The sequence below is a fragment of the Fusarium venenatum genome, assembly GCF_020744135.1.
Source record: "Fusarium venenatum strain MPI-CAGE-CH-0201 chromosome Unknown EDB82scaffold_3, whole genome shotgun sequence".
Taxonomy (NCBI): Eukaryota; Fungi; Ascomycota; class Sordariomycetes; order Hypocreales; family Nectriaceae; genus Fusarium; species Fusarium venenatum.
In genome coordinates this window covers 4,234,657-4,258,376 of record NW_027072131.1, presented here as the reverse complement: position 1 = coordinate 4,258,376, position 23,720 = coordinate 4,234,657, and the positions used below count along the sequence as shown (strand labels likewise).

The window sequence follows — 23,720 nt, the reverse complement described above, 5'->3', positions numbered from 1 at the left end:
CCTACTGACGCAGTCCAACAATGGCGCAACTCAAGAACGACTCTATCCGGGCTTTCGAGGTCTCTATCCCACAGTCGGATATCGATGACCTACAAATCCGCCTTCGACTGACCAGATGGCCAGATAAAGAGCCTGTTGACGACTGGTCTCAAGGTGTCCCGCTTGCCGTCATTCAAGACCTTTGCAAATACTGGCAAACAAAGTACGATTGGAGACGATGTGAAGCCTTACTTAATTCATATCCCCAGTTTACAACGACAATCGATGGAGTGGAGATATACTTCCTCCACATACAGTCAAAGCATCAAAATGCTACACCTCTTTTATTAACGCACGGTTGGCCGGGCTCAGTCCTTGAGTTCAGGCATGTGATCGATAAACTTGTTGATCCTGAATCACACGGAGGCTCTCACGAAGACGCATTTCACCTCGTTATGCCAGCACTTCCGGGTTATGGATTTTCCGGAAAGCCAAAGGAGACTGGCTGGGGACATGAACGCACTGCTCGTGCATGGACAGAATTGATGGTGCGTCTGGGCTACCAAGATCGTGAATGGGTGGCTCAAGGCGGAGATTGGGGAGCTTTTGTCGTCGCGAGTCTTGGCCATCAAGCTCCAAAAGGACTAAAGACTGTTCACTTCAATTCCATATACTTCGAGAGCAAGGTAACATCTACTTTTCCCTCGCTTGAACGAGAGTAAGCTAATTATGTTATAGAAAGAAGCTCAAGTTCCAATCAAGGATAAGCAGGCTGAAGAACGAGCCACGCGCCTCGACGAGTTTCGGGACACTGGTTTCAAAGGTTATTCCCTGGAGCAGTCAACAAAACCTCAAACTGTCGGATATGGACTCGCAGACTCTCCTGTCGGTCAGGCTGCCTGGATATATGAAAAGTACCGAGACTGGACCGATCACGATGGCGATGTAGAAACCTTGTTTAGCAAGGATGAAATGCTCGACACAATCATGCTTTACTGGCTCACCAACTCTGCAACGTCATCTGCTCGCTACTATTGGGAGGTCGCATCCAGCACGACTGCGTGGGAGATACATATCCCAGTCGGCGTGAGCTGGTTCGGTGGTGATAATAGCTTTGCGCCGAAAGAATGGTGTGAGCGCTATTACAAAAATATTTTGTATTGGAAAGAGTTGCCTAGAGGTGGCCACTTTGCGGCTTGGGAGCAGCCCGATGCGTTTGTTACAGAGATACGCGAATGGCATAAACAAATCAGGTGAAGGTGTTCATGAGGGGGCGCTTTATCGCTATTTTCGGTACTGCTGAGTGCCTCAAATCATAAAAAGCAAATGAAGTATCAGGTGTCTGAGCAGAAGGCCATTTGAGCACAACCAATGCTGCCTGCCTCTGAGAAGGAAGTTTCAAGAAAAGCAGAAGACAGGTCCAGACAGCAAAGCAACATTTTAGGGCCCTTTCATTCGTAGAAGTTCGGCCGTGATGGATGTGTTACCCATGTCGGCTTGAAGTCTATTTACTTGTGTTCCTATGCGACCTCTAAGTATTGCCAGCCACGTGTATCAACCCAATCGATGAACAAGATGAAAAAGGCTCCGAATATCAAGGGGACCCCCTCCCCACACAACTTAGGCTGATTAGCCCAACTTCCTGAACAGCGTTAGCTCACATGCTCGGTACATCTTCGACCGAGGTTGGAAATACCATTTATTGTCCCAAAACCTCTTCCCTTGGCTGTTCCCAACCACAGCATTCTCCAATTTTAAAGATGAAGGTGTCCAGATTGATCCCCCTACTAAGCTTACTATCATGTCTCGAAGCAGCACCGTCGCCAGGTCGTCCTCCCAAAAAGGCCTTTAGTTTTTCCAAAATTACCAAGATTGTATCCTTGTCAGTCAATACTCTCGCAGATCCATTGTCTTACTATCATCTGACTATGTTCCAGTGGCGACTCATGGACAGACACTCGCTTTGATATCTCTGGTCAACAGCCCTCTTCCTCCAACCCGATAGGAAACACGGGCAAGACAAGCTCCAATGGCAAAATGTGGCCTATGTACCTGACCACCCAGTATAATGCGTCCTCCATTCTACTCTACAACATGGCTGTAGGTGGTGCAGTGGTCGACAGAGATATCGTCACGACTGGCCCAAATGACGTGGATACGCAAGTCCACAACAAGTTACAGATCTATGTAAACCAGCACCCAAACCCTTTCCCGCCAAAAGAAACACTTTGGACTATCTTCATAGGCATCAACGACATCTACCGGACCATAAATGAGGATGATCAAGAAGAGACTATTGTCGCAATCATTGCGCGCATTCGCCAGCTCACTCTTGATTTGTATAGCTATGGTGCTAGGCAATTTCTCTTCGTTTCAACGCCCCCGCAATCTCTGTTCCCAAACAACAGGCCCAAAGACATTGCACCCAAACTCGAAGCTGCTAGCCAAAGCTGGAACAAGAAACTCAAGAAGCTCGTGCATGACTTGGACCATAAGCTCAAGCATAGTACCTTTTTCTTCTTTGACATTGTTCCTCTGATCACAGCTGTTACAGAGGACCCTTCACAATTTCCTGAAACAGCCATTTACAAGAGTAACGCCTTTTGCGCCGACTACAAAGCGTAGGTAAAAACGGTTCATGTTTGACGGCCAAAGCTAACATTTCCCACAGAGGAACAACTGTACCAGATTTCAAGTCAGAGACTTGTGAGTTCAGCGCGTTGGAATACATGTACATTGACGGAGCACATCCAACACAAGCATTCCATCAAATCCTTGCCAAAAAGATTTCGGAGCAACTTTCAGCAGGAAATTCCATCAGCTAGGATCGAATACTTGTTTACGCGGCAATGTTGGATAATTTAAGAACTATTTAGGATTTACCGTGAATAAGTAAATTGTGTATAAAGTTATGTATTTAAGCAAGCTCCACTCGTGGGTCTCGCATTGGCGGATTCTTAACCGGTCGGCCTTCCCGCCAGTCATGAGCGAGCCAGTATCCTCAAACACAGTTATGAAAGTGATTATTTTATACAGACAAGACATTATTCACTAAATATTTGGCTTCGGCAAAGATCGACAGCAAATAACCAGGCGACTTAAACACTGCCTACCCCCAGAGCCCCCATAAGAATTTCCTCAGTCCTTTTTAATAGCGTTTCCGTCACAACTGCACCATACATAGCCTCATTCCACGACCCTCCAAACACAATCTGGCCCCTCCAAGTCCAAAGGAAAAGTTGCATAGATGGGGGCATCATGGTATTGGCAAGCCAAAAGTCCTCAACCTCCCACTGCCCAAACTGGCGGCTCATGAAATCCTCGATAATACCCAAGGATGTTAGCAGAGGGGTTCGGAAGAAGGCTGCGCCCTCGGCCACCTTTTGCATGTAAAAAGGCATAGCCGCTGGGATGCAAAGAGCGCCCTCTGCATTTGGGTGATCGAGAGCCTTCCTGTAGTACTCCGAGAGGTCAACCGTTGTCTTGTCAAACGTGTCCGGCTTGATGGGGATGTATAGTGGAATGACAGTGCAGTGACATGCAACCCTTCGAAGCTCTTCGGAATATTCCTTGGCAAAGAACCGACGAGCATCAATGTTGGCAAAACTGGCCCACACGCCACCTGCTTTGCCTTGTTTTTCTTGCTGATATTCTTGAACTGCCATACCAAATGCAACTTGCACCGCAGCTGTGACCGTCATCCCTCGCTGCTTGCAAGTGGCAATGACTTTGCTGCTGACCTCGGGACTGAGCTTGCACTGGCGACGAAAGAAGCCTTTGAGTGATGCGTTCGGATCATCAGCAGGTGTAAATATAGCATTGTCGGTAGAAATACGTTGAAGAAACTTTTGAGCGTACTCCAACACGTCGGGTGAGATTTCCTGAGGAACATCGAGAATGGTATCCATCGTGAGTGGCAGGTTCTTCTTTATAACTTCAGCAGTAACAAGACTGTCACTAGGGTCGGACAGGGTAGAGAAGAAGATATCCCAGAAGAAAAGAGCGCCTCGACCGTCAACCCAGGCATGGTTGATCTGAAGTGTCAGCTCCATCGTGGTCGGAAAATAAAACAATGTTGGATACCGCCGCGAGACGCTTTCACGAAAGATATCATCAGGAGTCTTTTCTCGTGACACTATGAAGGTCTCAGAAAGCCAATCGTCGAGAGCTTTGCCTTCAAATACCTCAACAATCTTGCCTGTTTCACCGTGACGCGCCGCCATTTGAGGCTCCTTGGCTCTGGTCTGTGACCATGCGCTTCTCAAGGAGGCCTCAACTTGGTCGGAGGCAAGATCGTCATGGTTCGTGAACTTGACCGTAGTGAACAGTATGGATGGAGCTGGTTTGCCGAATTCTCCTTGAGTGTAATAGTACAGCTGTTCAAAGGTACCCCGGTTGTTCTCAAACACAGTCGAAGACGTTTGCCTCCAATTAAGGGACATTTCGAAAAGTGATTAAGAGTATAAGAGGTTGTTGCGCTTTCTTAGGGTTAATAACAAATGACAATAGATCATTCTTCTGCAGGTAAGAGCAGCCTTTCTTATAGCAACCGCAATAATTGTCACTACTACAGCGTTCCTTGATCTATCTATCTGCGGTAAACGTTTTCCGAGATCCAGGCCTGAAGTTGATCCTCCAGGAGTAACTAATCTCCCAAGAAGCTGTAGAACTGAAAGAAATGCCCACCATTTCATGTGCCAATTGGGCATGTTTGGTACTTTAGCAGATTGTCGACTATGACTGGCTCGAATAGTTCTTACCGTCTTACGATTTCTTGAAAGATAATCGAAAAGTGGAAACCCCAAGGATCAAAGGATTTATACTGACGAGGCACAGCCATTCTATGACGATAATAGCGGGTCTACAATGATCAAGGTTCTTTTCAAAATATTTTCCGTATTGCTAGCTATGCCTCTTAGGACATTTTATCACCAAATGCCAGTAATAGGAAAGCGGTGTTCATTGTTGTACCTTACGTGAGTGTATTTCTTGGGTTTCTAAACTTGCACTTTCAGCTATATATCCTCAATTACCATGCCAAATTCCTTAGGTCGCGCGTTTCTTGGTCATTTCTTCTCTTTTATGTCTGGGAAGCATAATTAGTGCTTCAACTCTTGTCGATATCTACTTATATCTGATTTAATGTCACGCCTCTTTGAACCTCATACATTGGTAGCGAGCTCGTTATTCTTGGCAATCTCAATCCGAGGAAACCGCTGTGCCTCATCCTTCTCTATAATAGGTATGACAGTGAGGGTCGTAAGTTCGGGAGGACTTACCTTATTTGGCTTTGATTCCGCTAGATGCCTATTTGGAAGTAGAAATTCGTCTAGTTTATGTTGATTCGACAAAGAGATTGAATCCTTTCCATGACATACACAAGACTTCACCAAGAGACATGTTCTGAAAATCGCCGTCATGGCTGAAGAAAAGAGGTTAGTATGGTGCAATGATACAGACTCAGTTCATCTTAGTTTATCTTATCTTATTTTTCCTTATCTTGTCTCTATCTTATCTCCACTTGCCGGCATTGATCAACTTGTGGGTTCTTTCAACAAATTGCTTTTAATGCCTATGCAAGGGATAAGAAGACTAAGCCCAATCAGGGTACCTCTTCGCCCAGTGATGTCATCTCAGTGCATAGAAAGGGCTAGGTAGTCTTACTCGTAGTACTAATCTTGCAGTGTTTAGGGTAGGTTTAAAGATTCTTGTGATAATGCATATAACCTCCATGAGTTAGTACTCAATGTCTAGGACAGTAAGATATTTTAATACATAATACTACCACTCAGTTAAGATTTCAATTTCCTACCTAACTAGTTTTTTTCGCAGATAGTTAAATCCTGTCCATATAACTCTTCATTCCCACATCAAACATCAAACTAACAATATTTAGGCGTTAGCAACGTGTTCCGAAATGTTTCAAACCGTAAACATTTGTATGTCGTTCATGGCTACTGGTCAACAGAAAAAATGGCCTCCTAAATCTTAGTGTATAAAAATAAGTAGTTCAAGAACTATGATCTACGGAGCATAAAGTGATCTACTAGTTTCGTCTCTTATGCTTCCAGCGGTCAATTTTTCTAATACCCTGAGGCATGGAAATCCATCACGAGCTTTGAATCTCGCGTAAATTTGTTCTGAGTAACGATCAGTAAAGATAATACTACGTTGCAATTACTATTAATATGCCAGTGTAGGGAAAGAATGGATCAACATTGCAGTACTAGTGAAGCGGTAAGGACGTGTTCGAAAATGAGACTAGAAGCACGGATATAATGCAACCCCAACCACACGACTCGGTCGAATATGGTTTGATAGTAGCTATGTCATGTGCGTGCCTGTCTCTGAAATTAGTCACTTCGGATGGTCGGGACACTGAGACACCCAACAACGTAGTATCTCTGTGACATCATAGAATTAATACAGAATATTGATCCACTTAGCCACTGCCATTCCCGCCCTTTCTATCCAGATTCAATCTAGGTAGGTTACGGTTAAACATATCAATAACAATAAAAGCTATCAATATGGTAGGTACCTCACATGACCCTTGAAGTCACTTCCATTATAGAACCTTTGAACGCGTGGAAAAACCCCACCGGGATCATTTTCTTCAAGTAGCAGAAGATTCGGATAATATCTCCTGTGACCGACTTTCATGGAATTCAACTTAACGCATTGATTTGTTGTCTGTCCCTTGGCCACCTCAAAGAGCCGAGTCCCGTTCGGCATGTAGAATACGAGGTCTCGGCATCGTGACGCTCGGTTGCTTTCCCCACAAACAGGAAAATTTGAGGGTGATCGTCGTGGGATCGGCATTGGCCTCGTGTTTTGATGGGACGACATCTCAGGTACAAAAAGACGATGCGATGCCGCTTCAAAGGAATATCTCACAACTCATCTCAACTCAACTACAACACCCACCCACCCACACACACAAACAACTCAAACTCCAATCCATCCAACACCGCAAAAATGAAGTTCTCCGCCGCCGCTCTTCTCACCGCTGCTGCCTCCGTCTCTGCTACCTCCAACTTTGAGGTCCAGGACTTTACCGCCAGCTGTGTTCCTCACAGCACCTTCTGCAAGTAAGTTTCCACTACAGCTTCTCTTCAGTCATCGATCACAATACTAACACCACCAAGCTACTCCTTCAAGGTTATCCAGCCCAACTCCATGGAAACCTGGAAGAACGCCGTCGAGTGCAGCGCCCGAGCTCAGTCCACCGACTACTCTCTCCCCGACATCAAGGATGCCAAGTGCAAGGACTCTTCTCGAACCTTTTCCATCACCCGTATGGGCAAGGGTCTGGGTGTCATGATCTCTCAGCCTGTCAGCCCCAAGAGCAACACTGTCGGAGACTACTTGATCCCCATGGACCAGCTCATCCAGAAGAACGAGAACAACGCCCAGGTCGAGGCCTACAACGGACCTACAAGCTTCGAGCTGACCCAGCGCAACTAGACTGGATTTGTTTAGATTCTGTGCTTTGATGCAGGCGTGTTTAGACAACTGTTCTTAGATATTACTTTTTTACATATATTTATAAAGTATAAAATCTATCATTCTGATAACTCATTGCATGCAACAGCTTACGCCTTGCAAAGTCGTCCATTTTGAGTAGGCACTCCATCGACTTGATCTGTGACATACCATCTCTCACTTCCCACGCCCTGAAGAGCATAGAAAATCCCTTTGGAATCAACCTGGTCCTTGATATGGAGAAGCCTCTGGTACTTCGCAGAGCCATAGAAAGACTGCTGAAAGCCAGGCTCCGTGACATCGGCCTCAGAAGCATACGCACCACCACCAGGAGTGGCATCCCTCCAGGGCTTCATCCAGTCATTTGTCAGAGTTTTGCTCCTTTCAGAAACAACATCCCATGGACTACCTTCAGGGAAGTCAATGACTGAGATCGCCCACATGGCTGCGTTTCGCCAAGCAGGGTTTATGGCGTTATCAGGATGGGGACCTGGACCGCCAGTGATGCCAAACCCGATAATGTTTCCACCTTTGTCGGACAGGCTTTTGAGCGCAGCAAAAGTTTTGTTGAACTTGCTTGAATCTTCGAAGTTTTCACTATATGGACTGTGGTTAATTTACGCTACAGTATACGATGTGGTGAGTGCTTACCTAGGGAAAAGGCGGCCCGCTGTCTTGCCACTAGCACCTCCGACAGTTTCGCGTGCGAATCCAGCCGACCAAGCACCAAGGAAAGAATCATGTTCTGACTCCGTGACTTGAGGTTCGATACCAAGATCCTTCCAGACTTGAAAGAGAGGTGCTACCAGAGCCTTTAACTCAGTAAGGGTATGGTTTGGCGCAAACCAAGGGAACATGGCAAAGTTCAGTGTATCACCCTCACCATGCATAATGCCCCAGTATTCGTAGTTGCCAGCTTTGTTGAAAGTTGGAAAACGTTCCCAAAATGCTCGAATGGCTTTCCAAAATGTTTCTTGAGAGACAGTCGCGCTAGTCCCGAATGCAAAACTCATGACGGACGCTTTGAGCTTGGGAAAGACTTTAACTGTGTATGAAGTCACAACTCCGAATGTGCTTCCGCCGCCACCTCGAAGGGCCCAGAAAAGATCAGTATTCTGGAACTCATTAGCGGTAAGGAAGCGACCATCGGCAGTCACGACTTGAATACTCATGACCTGAACTTGAGTCAGTATTTAAGGAAGTAGTTTGTACTGTTCATCGTCTTACCTGATCCGCCCCTAGACCGTAGATAGACGATAGAGGTGAATGACCACCACCGGCCAAATATCCACCAGCGTAGCCCACGCTCATACCTTCACCTCCAACGACGGTAACATCATACTTGTCAGCTGCCTCATAAAGCTCAGAACTAATGACACCGGCAGCAACCTTCATTGCTGGTCCGCTGTAAGACGTGGTCTTGTAGTTTTTGATGTACTGAATGCTTTTGAAACGATGCATCCAGAGAGATAAAGCACCCGCGCCAGCAGAACGACCATTGAAGTCATGACCAGTATTTTTGATGACGAGTCTGATGTTGAGAGACCGAGCTAGGTTGATAGCTAGTTGTATGTGTGCGACGTTGTGAGCATCAACAACGTAGGAAGGGTAACCACCCAGGGTACATTTCCCATCGGGTTTATCGCTGGGCATACATGTTCGGCCTTGATACATCGGCCACATGACAGAAGTCGGATCAGCGATACTGGTTTTAGTTAATGGTGAACTTCAGATGGATACCAGCTTACTGACTGAAGCGAAGAGTTGCTCCATTGATTAATGATATGATTGCACCGAGCCTCATTATAAACTCCAAAGCTGTTGTAGCATGTTGCCCCAATGGGAACAGTCTTGATCAGAGCACCTCCAGTAATGCGATCAAGCAACTTCCAAACTGAATCACTAGGCCAAAGAGAGTCTCCGGGAAAGGTTTTGCATTTATTCCGTGCGTGAAGACCAAGTATCTGTCTGTCGGATTCGTTTTCAGGGTAGAAAAGCGGTGCGTGTTGGGATTCCAGGTCCTTGAGGTCCCCGACTGACGAGGCCGTCAGTTGAAACTTCTCTTCGGCTAGATATTTACCTTCGACAGCCTCTCCAACCTGACCAGGAACAGCTGCATTGGTAAGTTTAGGACGTGAGAGAAGAACAGCAAGCAGTCCGACGAAGAAACGAGGAGCGATCTGCATGATTTAGTCGCACTAAACACGCGAAGGGGACATGGAAACAAAGAGAGGATAAATGCAGACGAACACACTAAAGAGCTATTTGCAAGTAGACACACTTAAGGGTAGACCAGCATGTGAGATTTAAGAATGGGTGAGATAATTATGCGGAATTTCGTTTCTGCACGTTTGCAAGCATATACGTAAGGTTACTATTAAGATGCAATAAAATATAATATCCTTAGGTTCCTTCATCGGAACGTCTTCCATAATTGCCTATATTGGTTACGGCTGGAGGTGGAACACGTGTAATAGGCGGGAAAGGAGGACTATACCAGGGTTATTCATATCACAAGGATTATTTTCTCGGCTCGACGGAGGACGATCCGATGCGTGTGGAGTGTTCCCTCGGAACTGATTACTCCTTTGAGCCAACTGTAAGTTGCAACACGCAACGAACAATACCAAAGAAGAAGTTCATCGGTACACCTTGGTCGCAGTCAAAGGTCGGAAGCGGAAGAGTCTCAGTAATAACAGCCCTAGGCACGATTCCCGAAGGCGGGATAGTCCTCACGGTGATAGGTTCGGTGAAGACAGATGTGCTAGTCTACATAAGGTTGATAAGACCCATCAATGCAAAACAGAAATTCGGCAGGGATGCTTGACAAGAATGTTCAGCCCGATTACTGGTCACGATCTGCTTCACCAACCCGCTACGCTCTTGAGGTATCTGTGAGAAGGGCTTGCAACATCTCTGGCTGGCACTATAGTTGCTTAGCTTAGATGTTTGGAATTGCCCCAAATAGTCCCTATTGTCTCTGGATGCAGCTTTAACCTTTCCGATCCATCTCTACAAGGGATATAGACCGCAGGGATCATCATAAACATAACTCGTTTGGCTTCTGCCACGGTAGAGGAGAAATGCAATATTAGTTGCACTCACATCACCCAAGAGCGATGATAAACTGGAGAGCGACGAGAGATGATGTTTACTCAAGTTATTCACCTGTGTTTTCAAATAAAAGTATCTGTCTGGCGATTAACTATCATTTGAGACTGTGGAACAACATTGTGTAGAGGGAGTCCTATGCGAAGCCATCCACTTCTGCGCAAACTTGACTGCCTTCTTCAGGGAGAAAAGATAACATGATGCTGCTCCAATGTGTCCTCTCATCACATCACCCTCCCGTAAAAACTCCTTTCCTAACTCCAAAAAGTCGTCATCATTTATAGCCACATCCGAAACTGTCACCCACTCTCGGACTCCGTTCACTGATGCTGCAAACGAATTATCGGATGTTTGTGGCCCGATTCTATACTCGGCTAGGTGAAAACAAGTACACTTGTCAAAATCAACGCCAAGAAGTAGAACCTTTGCATCCAGCTCTTCCAAGCGTGCGAGAGGACTGCGCTCACCAAGCATACAATCCAAGAGATGAACTTCGGTGATGAACGTCGCGTTTGCACCAACAGCGCTGAAGGACGTTTGAGGATGAGAGCTTCTCATAGCACCAGGCCAATTTCTCACAGTTTCTGCCAATACACCCATTCTTTGAGTGCGACTTGTCTGCGGGTTAAAGACCGGCATGGTGTCTCGGATTGTTTGCCACCAAGCTTGAGGAACGGGAGGATTGACCCATGCTGCTGGATCTGAGTTGCTGCTTGTTTGGGTGGGCACAACCAACGTCCCTTCGGGGGTGAGAACATCCAACAGTGAATGAGTGAGCGTCTCAGGTCCTCCGTTGATCCAGCCTATAGTGCTGAGAGAACAATGGACAAGAACATTGTCCCCCTTGTGGAGGCCGAGATCAAGAAGGTTTTTCGTGAGGGAGGACCTGGTGCACAGCGGTCCGCTGAGAGGCTCAGGTAGCATAGCTATAGATCAGGGTTGTTGCTTGAAAAGAATTGTAAAGATCTTGTGTTAGGTGTATTTGATCGGTTCCCTGAACAAAGTAAGGGTATCGAAAGATTGGAGTCGAAGCTGTTGGATGCCATGACCTGACTTTACTGTGTTGATGTGATGTAATGTTAGAAAGCGCTCTTCGCACTAGGCTATTTACGCTGGCCGGGTGACTCATTATAAAAACCATGCATAACCCAGATACGGCTTCACGTTGCTCAAGTTTTAATCAAGATGCAAGAATTCCCCACGACATTAATACGTACGGCAGCTAGATTGTACAAGGCTACTCCATTGGTCGACAGACAATCACTCACTGCGAAGGAATCTTTAGTTGATTGTCGCCATAAGTTGGTGAGAAGAAAGGCATGTACGCACCATACGATGCCATTTTACTTTATTCTGATAGAAAATGGTACAGGTGACAATTTTAAAGAAATGAGAGATGCAGAAAACTTTGCATAGTATTTAATACAAACCGTGATGACTAAATGAGACGTGTAATCACTGCTAGACTAACTCCATAACGCCCTTCACCTCCATTTCAACGTCACCCTATCCTCCCTATGACGAGCAACGTTTATAGGCAGACCAAAATCACTGACATGATTTTCTTCTTTTACGCTTCTCCCTTTGAATCTTTCGGAGCTCCTTTTCGAGTCTTTTGTACTTGGCGTCCAACTGATGGAATTCCATTTCATTGGCCCTATACTGGTCAAGAATCTTGTTCATCTCGACGTCGGTCGAGATATCCCCAGGGGTATGAATAAGGCGCCGGAGTTCGGCATCCCAAAGAAGACCGTGACTCTCCGCCTTAATCTCCACCATGCTTTCTCGGAGCTTGCCCATCTGAGCCTTCTTGTCGCTCTTCAACTTGGACAGCTCCTTCTTTTTGAGGCGACTTAGGATTTGCCTATGTGCCTCATCGTTGTGGTCGGCGATCTGCTTGGCAATGCTGTCCTTGGTGGTACCAGATGTACTACCAGAGACTGGGCTGCCAGCAGCCGTGGGAGTGTACAGTCTGTATGCTTCTTCCCCGATGTTTTGAACTTCAAAATCGTCGATCTTGTCATCGGCGCCCACGCTCTGAAGACGTTGCAGAAAGACAGTAACGTCCTTGTTGATGTCATCTCTAAGTTCCGCCTTTGCAGCGTCGCTGTAGTCCGAAGAATCCATGTTGATTGTGAAAACAGGAATACTTTGCGTTTCGTTTCTGAGTGTGTGTATGCTGAATCTTACCTTTTGGGTTGGTCTGTGTTTTGCAAGCGTAGAGGAAATTATAAAGAATAAATGTTGGTTCATGAGGTGCATTTATATATGTTTCTGTGATATGGTGATCTGATGGCTGTGGCCGAATGGATACGTTGTAGCAGATACAAGGGCCTTTGTTCAAAGCCTTTGCCAGACGGTTATATGAATAAGGACAGTATCTTTGCAACCAGAACAATGGCAAGTCACTAACATGAAAAGATACGACTTCAAGTAAGTTTAAAATTTCGGACGATCATGGTCGGTTCATAATTCACACAGAATTCGCGTCAAAAGGACACACTGCATGCACTTACAACAATGGCGCTAATCCTCAATTCTTGTGCTGATGATGACAATAACAACCCAGTCCTTGTAGTGTTAGATCTATCAGCATTGAACATGCTTATTATGTCTGTGTAAAGGACTTTGCTCCATGTATATGGTTTAGAGTCATAGTTGCTAGCCACGATTGACCTGTATTTGGGTGATAGATGCCCATCCCTTTGATGCATCCCAGTGAAGGGTTTTATGAATTAAGAAACTAAAGAGCTAGTAAATCTTTATGTTCTTTGCCTCGCTTGTGTAGACTTCGGTAGGATGAAATGACAAAGCCCCTGAACCATGTTCGTGCATGTGCAGGCTCATTGGGGACGTATCTAAATGATGAAAGAAAACAAACGCCAATATTCATCAAATTGTGAAAATGCACCTTCCCTGGACCATCATCCGTCCTCTTCGCGCCGATACCAGGCGTGATTTTCCACGGCTTCACTCAGCTTGTACCAGCTCAGTCAATAGCTCTGTAGCTTTGGCAGCGCTCTCATCCAGCTGCCCCCCAAGAGTCCATAGGCGCTTGCATATATCGCCAATTTTATTCTCCAGCATTTCGCAAACACGAAGCCTCTTGTTGATCAAGTTATCCTCCTCGTCGCCATCAGAAATTCTGCTTTGGTGCTCTCGAATGCGAGACTCATGAGACTCCATTTGATCCCATAGACTTCGTCGCTCTTCGGTGAGAATCTTGGAGTACGCGTGCTCCGTGGCAATCTTGGCCTTGAGCGTGTCGGCTTTATTGAGAGGGGATTCAGACGGTGTTGATTTAGGGCCTTTTTATTAGGTTAAATGACTGTTGTGTCAAAGAGAGCATACATACTAGTTGTCTTGGGTGATTGAAGTCTTTTGTCGCATTTTGTGGCGATGGGCTTGCTACTATTCACAGGCGCACCACGCTTCGGTGATCCTTTGGGGGTCTTCTTACGCCGAGGAGCAAGATCTTTGTCGTCTTTGTCGTCTTTGGTATCACGCGCCATTCGAGATAGAGCCTGCACAGTCTCGGGTGGCAGATCATTGACTGCAGACACATCAGTACGTGGCAGCCTCATGGCACAGCTGACATGGAGACCGGGATTACTCACGATATCTAGTCCTCGTGTTCTTGTTCTCAGAGCGCAGGGATCTAGTACTCTTGCTGCGCGAATCCGGAGCCATATTCGCTGTTGGCTGAGCTGATGTGGACTGTGAGATGTAGAAGAAATGATTTGAGAAGTGGGTGAATGATTCTGCGTAATCGTAAAAGCGATGCTTGTTTTGGTACTCGTCCGATTTCGTTCAGATATCTGCTAGGCGGATAGGTATTGGTGCAATTTGCCTGCCAAGTGTTTGCGTGTGTTTAGCACTGCCAACAGATTTTACAGCGGTAAAACTGCCTAAATCTTCACTTTGTTTGCGATCACAAAAGGCAGGGGTCCCTGTCACTACATGACAATCGACACTCCCAAAAGCGATGAATTGTTACCTATTATGTCTTTGTCTGATTGCCCAAATTATTTAGCCATCCTCTTTATTGTAATGGCTTTTATATCGTTTGGCGGCGTTGACGAATTGTCCAGGGCTATTAGAATCGACAGGGTTTATAGAGAAATAACAAAATTATTCACTGCCGATAACGGCAAGCTAGGAGACACCAGAGACATTCACTACCTAGGCAGTTAATATAACCTAAAGATAATAGCGAGTTTCTCGACCTGTCATTGTCTTACTTTGATGGATGAAGTCGACGACAATATGGTCCTAGATAGGTCCATAGTAAGAAGATTAATAATGTCCTTATCTTTCCCCACTAAATACCGTGATTTTGGTAGGCAAACCGCTAAGTAATCAATGACCCTTGGGGGTTATCGCGTCATTCATAACCCCATCCGCGTGCTCTCTTTCTTCCTTTCATCATGAAAAACATCTTTTTGCATTGATATTGACAATATGCCTTCTCAAAATGACCCAGAAGATCATGTCAGAAGTGACGAGCAAACACCGTTGCTTACAGACCAACGTGCCGAAGCGGAACAAGCCGATATCGGGCCCGAGGGAGAGCCAACACCAGAGAAAAGACCCAAGAGCTGGTATGCCTGGAGGATCTTTTGGGCTGTTCTAGCGATAGTAGTCTTGTCTGTTTTTATCAAAGGATGGATCGATTCGGATGAAACTGAGGTACTTCGAAACGTGCGCCCATCAAGATAATCACTAACGAGTACAGTTCGACCTCAAGAAAGCCCTCAAGCGAGCACTTGGCGGGGGTCTCAGTGGTGCTGCTGCCATGGTGTTACAGGTCCTACTACTGATGGTGAGACGACCTGTCACTATGATAGAATCAACATGCCGCTGACTGTTGGAAATAGCCTCTGCGAACAATTATGAACTATCAGTACCGACACGGGACATCTTTCACCATTGCCACAAAAACTCTTTACACCGAAGGAGGCATCCGACGATACTACCAAGGCATTGCGCCTGCACTGTTTCAAGGTCCCATCTCACGATTTGGGGATACGGCAGCCAACGCGGGAATTCTCGCTCTCCTACAGTCAAACCCGTATCTCAAAGACCTTCCCTCACCTATCAAGACCATATTCGCATCTCTCTGGTAAGCCCTTCATGATACTGCTATAAGATGAAAGAGATGTTGAAGCTTCATACAGTGCCGCGGCTTTCCGCATGATCCTTACCCCCATCGACACTCTCAAGACAACCCTTCAAGCCCAAGGAGCAAGGGGAACAGCCCTTCTACAACGACGCATCAAGTCCAACGGAATAGGTAGCCTTTGGTGGGGAGCCATTGCTACCGCCGCTGCCACCTTTGTCGGGCATTACCCATGGTTCGCCACGGTATGTCTATTTAATGTAGCGGCCGGCAAGATACTAATTATCGGCAGTACAACTTCTTATCCGAGACTATAACAGAACCACCCAGACATCCTCTTGTGTGGTGGTTACTCCGACTAGCATTCATTGGCTTCTGTGCTTCAATCGTGTCTGACTCTATCTCTAATTCACTGAGGGTAGTCAAGACGTATCGCCAAGTCAACGACACCAAGATCTCATACTGTAAGTCGCCCATGCCAATGTCTCGCGTATGTAATCATACAAGTTACTAACAACAATATCAGCTGAAGCTGCGCGTGCCGTTGTCGTTCAAGATGGCATCTTCGGTCTTCTTGGTCGTGGACTCAAAACTCGCATCTTGGCCAACGGCCTACAGGGCATTCTTTTCTCTATTCTTTGGAAGCTATTCCTTGACTTGTGAGTGCTTTTCTACGCAGACATTGACATTGCTGACATTTATTAGATGGGAAAAGAGAACCTAACCATTGGATTGAATTGAATGTGTAGAGTAGCACATCTTGCTTAAATCAACGATTGGCTAGAAGGAAAGAACAACTTGTAACATCGCCCAATAGAAACATGTTGCAAATAGAAGACAAGAATCTACTGGTGGTCACTTCGATTTTTGGGAATGCGGCGTTTTTTTATACATGTATGAACTATATGATCGACTACTGTATAAATCTCTTGAACCAAGCCACCGCTTGACTAAAAGCTTGCTCCTTCGCGAACAATTGTCTCTCTTCGCTCATGTCTCCCTTCACGGCGAATCCATGGTGAACGCCAGAGAAAAGATTAATCTGAAAGTCTTGTTTTGACTTTGACATGATCCCCTCGCTCTCGTGACGTTTTTCCACAGTAAACAGATCATCTAGCTCGGCGGCCGCGATGGAAAGAGGTCCAGTGATAGAGGCCAGCTCTTCCGATTCCACAAAGGACGGATGTGCAATGAATCCCACGTCGATACCACTTTTGAAGTGGCGAACGAGATGCTGAAAAGTTGTTAGTCCTACTGAAGAATGGTTTACCACAATGGATGACACGAACTTTGGCACCTATACAGTATCCCACGGCAGCGATCTTCGCAACACCAATACTTTTGAGGTACTTGATACCGGCGACAACAATTGAGTCTGTTGCTTCTGTAGTATGAGGGTTCTTCCCGTCCGATCCCTCGGTAAGCCATTTCATGATATCGAAACCATCAGGCATCTGCAGTGGTACAGGGTCACCATTGTAAGTGTCAAGTACAAGACAGAGGTAACCCTGAGCAGCAAAGGCATCCGCCATGAGTTTACTGTTTTGCCATATTCCAAAAATGTCTGGAAGATATAGAATGGCCTTTTTTGGTTGGCCAGAAGGAGGATTGGCTACATAGCCATTGATCTTGTTATCAATCTGGATTATCGAACCTGTAGGCTCGCCTCTACACAAGTCAATACGGCGCACTCTGGTAGATATCGAAAAGAATTCTGCGTATATACATACTCGTGAAGACTAGCTACAGTGCAGCACGCAGCAGGAGGATGAGATGCCATGGTTGTTGTGGGTCGAGTGAATCTGTCCAATTTTGGTATCCTGATATCACACTGTAGTGAAGCCTCACATAAATACCGATAAGACTTACAGACCATAATCTTCTGATTGACCAATCTTCATGATCGGATACCATTCCTTTCTTCGGCATTTGCGTCAAGAGGCCCAAACTCTCGATGCGGAACTGCCGGGCTGGCATCGGAACGGCGGAAAGTGGGTCTAGTTCCGTTTGCCGACACGACGGTACTGACTCGAGACACGATAAAGAAACAGACAACAATAAACGTAGAACCTCATATCATATTCATCCTCATTATCTTCTCATACTAGCAAGAATTAACAACAATCAGAGTTCATCCACTCAACTACTCTGCTTCCTCTACTCTATACCAAACACCCCCACAATGTCTCCCGAACCTCTCCAAGATGTTCGTCCCATGTTTGAGCTCCGTGGCCGCAATTATATTGTCACAGGTGGTGCCCAAGGTATTGGGTTCGCTTGCACACGAGCCATATGCGAAATGGGCGGCAATGTAGCAGTGCTAGACATCCAGGACCAACCCGTTCCTGAGTTTAACACGCTCAGCGAGAAGTTCTCCACAAAGACTGTCTATATCAAGACGGACGTCACATCAGAAGAGAGCATTGATGCCGCTTTTGACAAGGTTCTGAGCGAGTTTGGAACCATTGATGGTGTTGTCCCCGCGGCGGGTATCGCGATTGACAAGCCTTTTTTGGACCAGACTTGGGATGAATTTACGCGTATTCAAGATATTAATGTTGGTTGATCAAAGTAACACCCATTTCTTACAAATTACTAATGATTTCAGGTTCGAGGAACATTCTTCGTCGTTCAAAAGGCGGCGCGTCAAATAATTAAGCAAGGCACTGCCGGAAGTATGGTTCTGCTTGCCTCACAGTCGGCCCACATCGGCCTGCCAGGCTACCGGATGGCCGCCTACAACGCCTCAAAGGGAGGTATTCTGATGCTCTCCAAGGCACTCGCTGTGGAACTTGCGCCAAAGAAGATCAGGGTCAACACTATTTCCCCTGGGTTTGTGGATTCGGATATGACAAGAAACGTGCGCGAGCATAAGAGTAAGAGAGAAGGTGAACAAATGTGGTTGTCGCCGCCCAATCAGAGATTGAGTACACAGAACGATCTCACGGGAGCGGTTGTTTATTTGCTTAGTGATGCGGCGAGACATACTACAGCAGCGGATATCCAAATTACTGGAGGCTTGCATGCGGGTACCATTGATGGTTTAATTAGTTACGATAACTAGATTCGGGATTCAATTTATTTGTTACACAGAATCTTGTTTGGTGATGCCAAATGGAACATGGGTTAGTCTGGGGTAGATCTGCGCATATAATTAGGCTAAAATACCTATGTTTCAATCCCACCATGGAGTAATTCTCTACACTGACATCTTGAGTTTTGAATCAGCCTATTTAGATAGAGTAGCATCAACATGGTCCTATATGCAAGGACCCCTCAAACCAACATGATTCTCGACAAGATCACCATCCAACTATGACGCTGTAACAAGGATGAATTTACTAGCGGTCAAATCGGCACCGTCAATTGCAACGACTTACTTCCGTTTTCGATTCAACCACATTCTTCCCCGCAATGTGGCTAAATTCTTGTTTACATATAAGCTAAATGTAGGACCCATAAGTAACTTGACCCGTTGTATGGACCATCGCTTGTTGTTCAATCGTCAAGATGCTCCTCACGTCTCTACTCTTCCCGCTTCTGGCGCTGGGAAGTGCCCTGCCAGACAAACCAAGCAAAGACGTATCCACATTCACGAATCCAGTTCTTCCAGGATGGCACTCTGACCCTTCATGCATTCAAAAGGACGGCATTTTTCTCTGCGTCACGTCAACCTTCATCTCTTTCCCCGGTCTTCCCGTCTATGCGTCTAAAGACTTGGTCAACTGGCGTCTCATCAGCCATGTCTGGAACCGTGAGAAACAACTTCCCGGTGTGAGCTGGAAGACAGAGGGACAACAACAGGGTATGTACGCACCAACAATTCGATACCACAAGGGCGAATACTACGTCATTTGCGAGTACCTCGGAGTTGGAGATATCATTGGTGTCATTTTCAAGACCAAAGACCCTTGGAACGAGGCGAGCTGGAGTGATCCTGTCACCTTCAAGCCCACCCATATCGATCCCGATCTGTTTTGGGATGATGATGGAAAAGTTTACTCAGCGACACATGGAATTACACTTCAAGAACTCGATCTCGAAACTGGAGCACTAACTCCCGAGTTGAACATCTGGAATGGCACGGGCGGTGTCTGGCCTGAAGGACCACATATTTACAAGCGAGATGGATACTACTATCTCATGATCGCCGAAGGCGGAACAGCAGAAGACCACGCTATCACAATCGCACGCGCGAAAAAGATCACCGGCCCATATGAGGCCTACAAGAACAACCCCATCCTGACAAACCGAGGAACAGACGAGTACTTTCAGACTGTCGGGCATGGTGACTTGTTCCAGGATACGAAGGGAAACTGGTGGGGCCTTTGCTTGGCTACCAGGATCACACAACAGGGTGTTTCCCCCATGGGTCGCGAAGCTGTTCTTTTCAACGCGACTTGGAATAAGGGTGAATGGCCTGTCCTCCAGCCTGTGCGAGGCCGCATGCCAGGAAACCTTCTCCCAAAACCAACCCGAAATGTTCCTGGAAATGGACCATTCAACGGTGATCCCGATAACTACGACTTGAAGAAGACCAAGGCAATGCCTCCACACTTCGTTCACCATCGCGTACCCAGAGAAGGTACTTTCAGTCTCTCACCAAAGGGCATGCGAATTATCCCCAGCAGGAACAATGTCACCGGCGTTATCGGAGGCAACGAGATCGAATTGTCCGGTCAGCGTGGAATGGCCTTTATCAGTCGCCGTCAAACACACACCCTGTTCAAGTTCAGCATCGATGTTGACTTCAAGCCCCAGAAGGAGGATCAGGAAGCGGGCATCACCGTCTTCCGCACACAAGTTGACCACATCGATCTCGGCATAATCCGTAACAAGAAGTCCGAACTGTCGCTTCGTTTCCGCGCCACTGGCCCACAAGCGCCCGCTCCTAAGACAGTCCCTGTTCCCAAGGGATGGGAGCACGGATCAATTCGGCTTTTCATCGAAACCGCCAATGCAACTCACTACAACCTTGGAGCGGAGCATGGCGGCAAAAAGGTCAATGTTGCAACTGCCGAAGCGAGGCTTGTTAGTTTCGGCGCAGGCCAATTTGTGGGAAGCTTGTTGGGTGCTTACGCGACTTGCAACGGTCAAGGCAAGGGACTTGAGTGTCCCAAGGGAGGAGAGGCGTATGTGCAGCAGTGGAAGTATGAAGGGAAAGCCCAGGAGATTGATCATGGAGTTTTTGTTAAGGCTTAGATCATTCCTCAAAATTTGACAGGATAGTTCACTACGGCCAAGGCAGTCAATACTACATTACTTCGTGTTCAGCCTAAAGATTACGTACACTTTTACAGTCTTATGCATCAAGGAGCACACTCGTAAATGTCTTCAGAAATAAATGTATTACGCCTCGCTATTATTTATTGAACGCACACACCGTCAACCAGCAGCTAGTGCTTTATACTGTATTATCTCAAGCTATCATGTCCACTTCCTACTAGAATATGCTTTCTGAAAACATATGATTCACGTCTCCCAGCGGCCACTGTAATCTCATCGGATCGTCCCACCCAATCTGCATATCTGTATCCACCCCTGACATTTCGATTCCGCTTCCGAACACAGCATTAGTATTGAAAGGCGGCGAATACTCAGTATAGCCACCCTCAAATCCAGTCTGCGCAAGACTCGCTCGTCTTACTGACTCCGTGACGCCGTCCAGTTCCTCGTGACTTCCAGGACTCGCAGCATTCAGAATGCCCAGACTGAGAAGGTTGCGCCGCATTTCGACAAGTCGTTTTGCTAGTCTGCGCGCTGACCGCGAGCGATTGGTGTATTTCGTTGTGAGACTAACTGCCATGCTGAAGCTCCCGCCCAGAGATTCTACCAGGTCTGGTGTCAGACTTGGAAGCATGGTGCTTCTGTTTTGCTTGATAAACGCCATGAGGAGAAATGCAAGTCCAGATGTACAAGCGAGAATATGTTGATAACATGGGTGTTGTTTCCTATAAATGTCTGTCGTAAGATCAAGCGTGTATAAGACATTGATGATATCGTAAACTCGTTCTGTGGCTGCTCTGACATGCTTCTTCGTGCTTTCGATATCCGATTCCGAAAAGAAGAACGGTTTGAGGAGTTGGCTTCGGACCGATTCGGCGCGGAGATTCAGCAGTATGGCCCATGTTGGTGGTCTTGTAGACGGATCTGTTTGCCATGTGTGGCATTGCGCTATTGAGTATTCACCGACAGCTTTCTTGCGCCATTGCTCAATCTGAAAGGTCATCAGTTCAAACGAGCTTTCATCATTGTAACCTTCGCCTATTGCTGCGCTGGAAATTGGTTCACTGAAGCGGTCACTAATGAGGATGAATGAAAGCATAGCTTTCAGGTATGGATGTTTGACCTAGGTGTGTAAGTAAACGTGACACGAAATGCAGCTGATGCACTAACTGATGAGGTCGAGATTGAGCTGAAGCTCGTTTCGTGGAATTGTATCGGTAGCCCAGTCGCATAACTCCACTGTCGATCGAGAATAACAATACTGCTAACCAAAGTACAAGCTTCTGTACGTTGAGCTTCTGACTTTAATGTATGTTTGAAGACCGCAGCATTATGAAGTCCAAGCTCCATTAGCATCCGCCCTGCAATACCACACATACGCCAAGCCGAACGAGGCATATCCTGGAAAAAGTCATACCAGCCCTTGAGAAATATGATGGTAGCATGTTTGATGCTATTCGCGGGCGCCGCAAGCTTTGCGTTGACAGCATCTTGAAAACTGTCTCTGAGCAAACTCTCTGTGTTCATACTCCCCAACTTCGAATCCGCTCGTAACGCGATAGCAAGACAGAGGTTCATGATCAAGAGTAACTCATACGCTTCCGCTCCTGTGCTCGCAGCCACGACATCCCATACACCGGCTCCCGCATCGGCGTACCACGATCTAGTCTGCATCACAAGCCCATCAATATCGACAACAGGATGAAGCTCTCCGACGACCTCTTGGTAAACGTATAAAAGTTGTATAGCTTCTTGTAGGCCGATGACAGAGCGGAATGTGAGAAGCATAGCTGGATCGCCTTTGTCGATGGTATGTGGTGACATGGAAAATTGGCCATCCTGTATTTCGGGTTCGTCTTCATCTGGATCGCCGTCTTCGTGAATGCTCGCTAGTTGGACTTGGCGCTGATGAAGACTATGGCGTAGCTTTAGTTGACCGACGTTGAGTGCGTAGTCCGGACATGTTGGGCCGTAAAAGTTTTGAGAAGTAACTGTTTTTGAAGATCTGGGCGATTCTACTGAATCATCGTTATAGTTGGAGTTTGCGTTCTCGGCGTCAATTCGATTGATGGTAGCTGTCGCGTTCTCAATAATGGTAACAGGTGATGGCAAATTTGTCTCTTGGTGATGATTAGAGTTGACCTGCGCAGCAAGACTATTCAATTGCGCCTGTAGACTCGATAGCATATCCACAATTGCGTTCTGATCTGTCTGACGTGGCCCTGATTGATTCGATGGAGGATGTTGATCGGGTGCAGCGATGTTTGGTGCAACCAAAGTTGGTGCTGTTGATTGCCAATCTTCATTATTTTCTAAACTGCTGTTGTAGCTGCAATTCTGGTGACGGCTTGCGCAATGGCGACACGGTTGACGTCCATCGCATTTGCCTTTGCGACGACGACAGGCTTCGCATGCGCGGAGAGCATAAGGAGTCCGGCGTTTGCCGGGTTCTGGGTTGCTGGACTTTTTGACGCCTCTAGCCTGAGACATTCTGCCGCATTTGTATGTACAATTCGGTTACCCGGGTGTAACTTCGAGGATGAAGGGTCACCGCGTCGTGAAGGTGGACAAGTCAAAGGAAGAAGTTGACAAACAGAATTGATACGCGGTGTTACAATTATTTATTATCCCTCCTTTCTCCTTTGAGCGGTGGCTTTGATCTTGGGACCCATGCGGGGTAAACTAAACCGAGAATGTCACCGGGGTAGCAGGGATACGTTACTTGTTATCTCTTTGCAACTAGGAAATAGACTTTGCGATTCATACGCCCCGAGACTAGTAAGAATCTGGGAGGTGATCT

The 23,720-nt window shown here is 46.5% G+C and overlaps 12 protein-coding genes across 12 annotated transcripts; 5 read left to right on the top strand and 7 right to left on the bottom strand.

Moving 5' to 3' along the window:
• Positions 1-20: 20 nt before the first annotated feature.
• Positions 21-2,804, top strand: EDB82DRAFT_432236 (Alpha/Beta hydrolase protein; the record flags this gene model as incomplete). The annotated part of the gene is made up of 6 exons (XM_065607714.1): positions 21-219; positions 271-665; positions 718-1,193; positions 1,772-1,861; positions 1,917-2,485; positions 2,680-2,804. 6 exons carry the CDS (start codon positions 21-23, stop codon positions 2,802-2,804), a joined length of 1,854 nt encoding a protein of 617 aa, XP_065464021.1.
• Positions 2,805-2,991: 187 nt separating this feature from the next.
• On the bottom strand, positions 2,992-4,421 carry EDB82DRAFT_558694 (uncharacterized protein; the record flags this gene model as incomplete). The annotated part of the gene is made up of 1 exon (XM_025727747.2): positions 2,992-4,421. The coding sequence occupies one exon, from the start codon at positions 4,419-4,421 to the stop codon at positions 3,078-3,080; it is 1,344 nt and encodes a 447-aa protein (XP_025582183.1). The 3' UTR covers positions 2,992-3,077.
• A 2,536-nt stretch (positions 4,422-6,957) lies between these two features.
• EDB82DRAFT_477816 (uncharacterized protein) lies at positions 6,958-7,446 on the top strand (the record flags this gene model as incomplete). Its single annotated transcript, XM_025727746.1, has 2 exons — positions 6,958-7,070; positions 7,128-7,446. The coding sequence occupies 2 exons, from the start codon at positions 6,958-6,960 to the stop codon at positions 7,444-7,446; spliced, it is 432 nt and encodes a 143-aa protein (XP_025582182.1).
• A 128-nt stretch (positions 7,447-7,574) lies between these two features.
• Positions 7,575-9,650, bottom strand: EDB82DRAFT_568055 (uncharacterized protein; the record flags this gene model as incomplete). The annotated part of the gene is made up of 4 exons (XM_025727745.1): positions 7,575-8,061; positions 8,116-8,639; positions 8,692-9,169; positions 9,217-9,650. 4 exons carry the CDS (start codon positions 9,648-9,650, stop codon positions 7,575-7,577), a joined length of 1,923 nt encoding a protein of 640 aa, XP_025582181.1.
• Positions 9,651-10,516: 866 nt separating this feature from the next.
• Positions 10,517-11,639, bottom strand: EDB82DRAFT_507061 (uncharacterized protein). The gene has a single exon (XM_025727743.2). The coding sequence runs from the start codon at positions 11,497-11,499 to the stop codon at positions 10,666-10,668; it is 834 nt and encodes a 277-aa protein (XP_025582180.1). The 5' UTR covers positions 11,500-11,639; the 3' UTR covers positions 10,517-10,665.
• A 419-nt stretch (positions 11,640-12,058) lies between these two features.
• On the bottom strand, positions 12,059-12,826 carry EDB82DRAFT_507059 (uncharacterized protein). The gene has a single exon (XM_025727742.2). The coding sequence runs from the start codon at positions 12,700-12,702 to the stop codon at positions 12,124-12,126; it is 579 nt and encodes a 192-aa protein (XP_025582179.1). The 5' UTR covers positions 12,703-12,826; the 3' UTR covers positions 12,059-12,123.
• A 441-nt stretch (positions 12,827-13,267) lies between these two features.
• EDB82DRAFT_507057 (uncharacterized protein) lies at positions 13,268-14,407 on the bottom strand. Its single transcript, XM_025727741.2, has 3 exons — positions 14,193-14,407; positions 13,931-14,128; positions 13,268-13,883 (listed from the first exon to the last, which is right to left on the bottom strand). The coding sequence occupies exons 1-3, from the start codon at positions 14,263-14,265 to the stop codon at positions 13,546-13,548; spliced, it is 609 nt and encodes a 202-aa protein (XP_025582178.2). The 5' UTR covers positions 14,266-14,407; the 3' UTR covers positions 13,268-13,545.
• A 560-nt stretch (positions 14,408-14,967) lies between these two features.
• EDB82DRAFT_507055 (mitochondrial carrier domain-containing protein) lies at positions 14,968-16,588 on the top strand. Its single transcript, XM_025727740.2, has 7 exons — positions 14,968-15,264; positions 15,311-15,397; positions 15,453-15,697; positions 15,753-15,939; positions 15,987-16,158; positions 16,221-16,353; positions 16,400-16,588. The coding sequence occupies exons 1-7, from the start codon at positions 15,037-15,039 to the stop codon at positions 16,416-16,418; spliced, it is 1,071 nt and encodes a 356-aa protein (XP_025582177.2). The 5' UTR covers positions 14,968-15,036; the 3' UTR covers positions 16,419-16,588.
• A 19-nt stretch (positions 16,589-16,607) lies between these two features.
• Positions 16,608-17,474, bottom strand: EDB82DRAFT_477810 (dienelactone hydrolase; the record flags this gene model as incomplete). The annotated part of the gene is made up of 3 exons (XM_025727739.1): positions 16,608-16,928; positions 16,984-17,362; positions 17,425-17,474. The coding sequence occupies 3 exons, from the start codon at positions 17,472-17,474 to the stop codon at positions 16,608-16,610; spliced, it is 750 nt and encodes a 249-aa protein (XP_025582176.1).
• A 287-nt stretch (positions 17,475-17,761) lies between these two features.
• Positions 17,762-18,874, top strand: EDB82DRAFT_464523 (uncharacterized protein). The gene is made up of 2 exons (XM_025727738.2): positions 17,762-18,251; positions 18,303-18,874. The coding sequence occupies exons 1-2, from the start codon at positions 17,877-17,879 to the stop codon at positions 18,756-18,758; spliced, it is 831 nt and encodes a 276-aa protein (XP_025582175.1). The 5' UTR covers positions 17,762-17,876; the 3' UTR covers positions 18,759-18,874.
• Positions 18,875-18,905: 31 nt separating this feature from the next.
• EDB82DRAFT_507052 (glycosyl hydrolase) lies at positions 18,906-20,967 on the top strand. The gene has a single exon (XM_025727737.2). It carries the CDS (start codon positions 19,205-19,207, stop codon positions 20,894-20,896), a length of 1,692 nt encoding a protein of 563 aa, XP_025582174.1. The 5' UTR covers positions 18,906-19,204; the 3' UTR covers positions 20,897-20,967.
• A 56-nt stretch (positions 20,968-21,023) lies between these two features.
• On the bottom strand, positions 21,024-23,492 carry EDB82DRAFT_448697 (uncharacterized protein). The gene is made up of 2 exons (XM_025727736.2): positions 22,091-23,492; positions 21,024-22,043 (listed from the first exon to the last, which is right to left on the bottom strand). The coding sequence occupies exons 1-2, from the start codon at positions 23,408-23,410 to the stop codon at positions 21,138-21,140; spliced, it is 2,226 nt and encodes a 741-aa protein (XP_025582173.2). The 5' UTR covers positions 23,411-23,492; the 3' UTR covers positions 21,024-21,137.
• Positions 23,493-23,720: the final 228 nt, after the last annotated feature.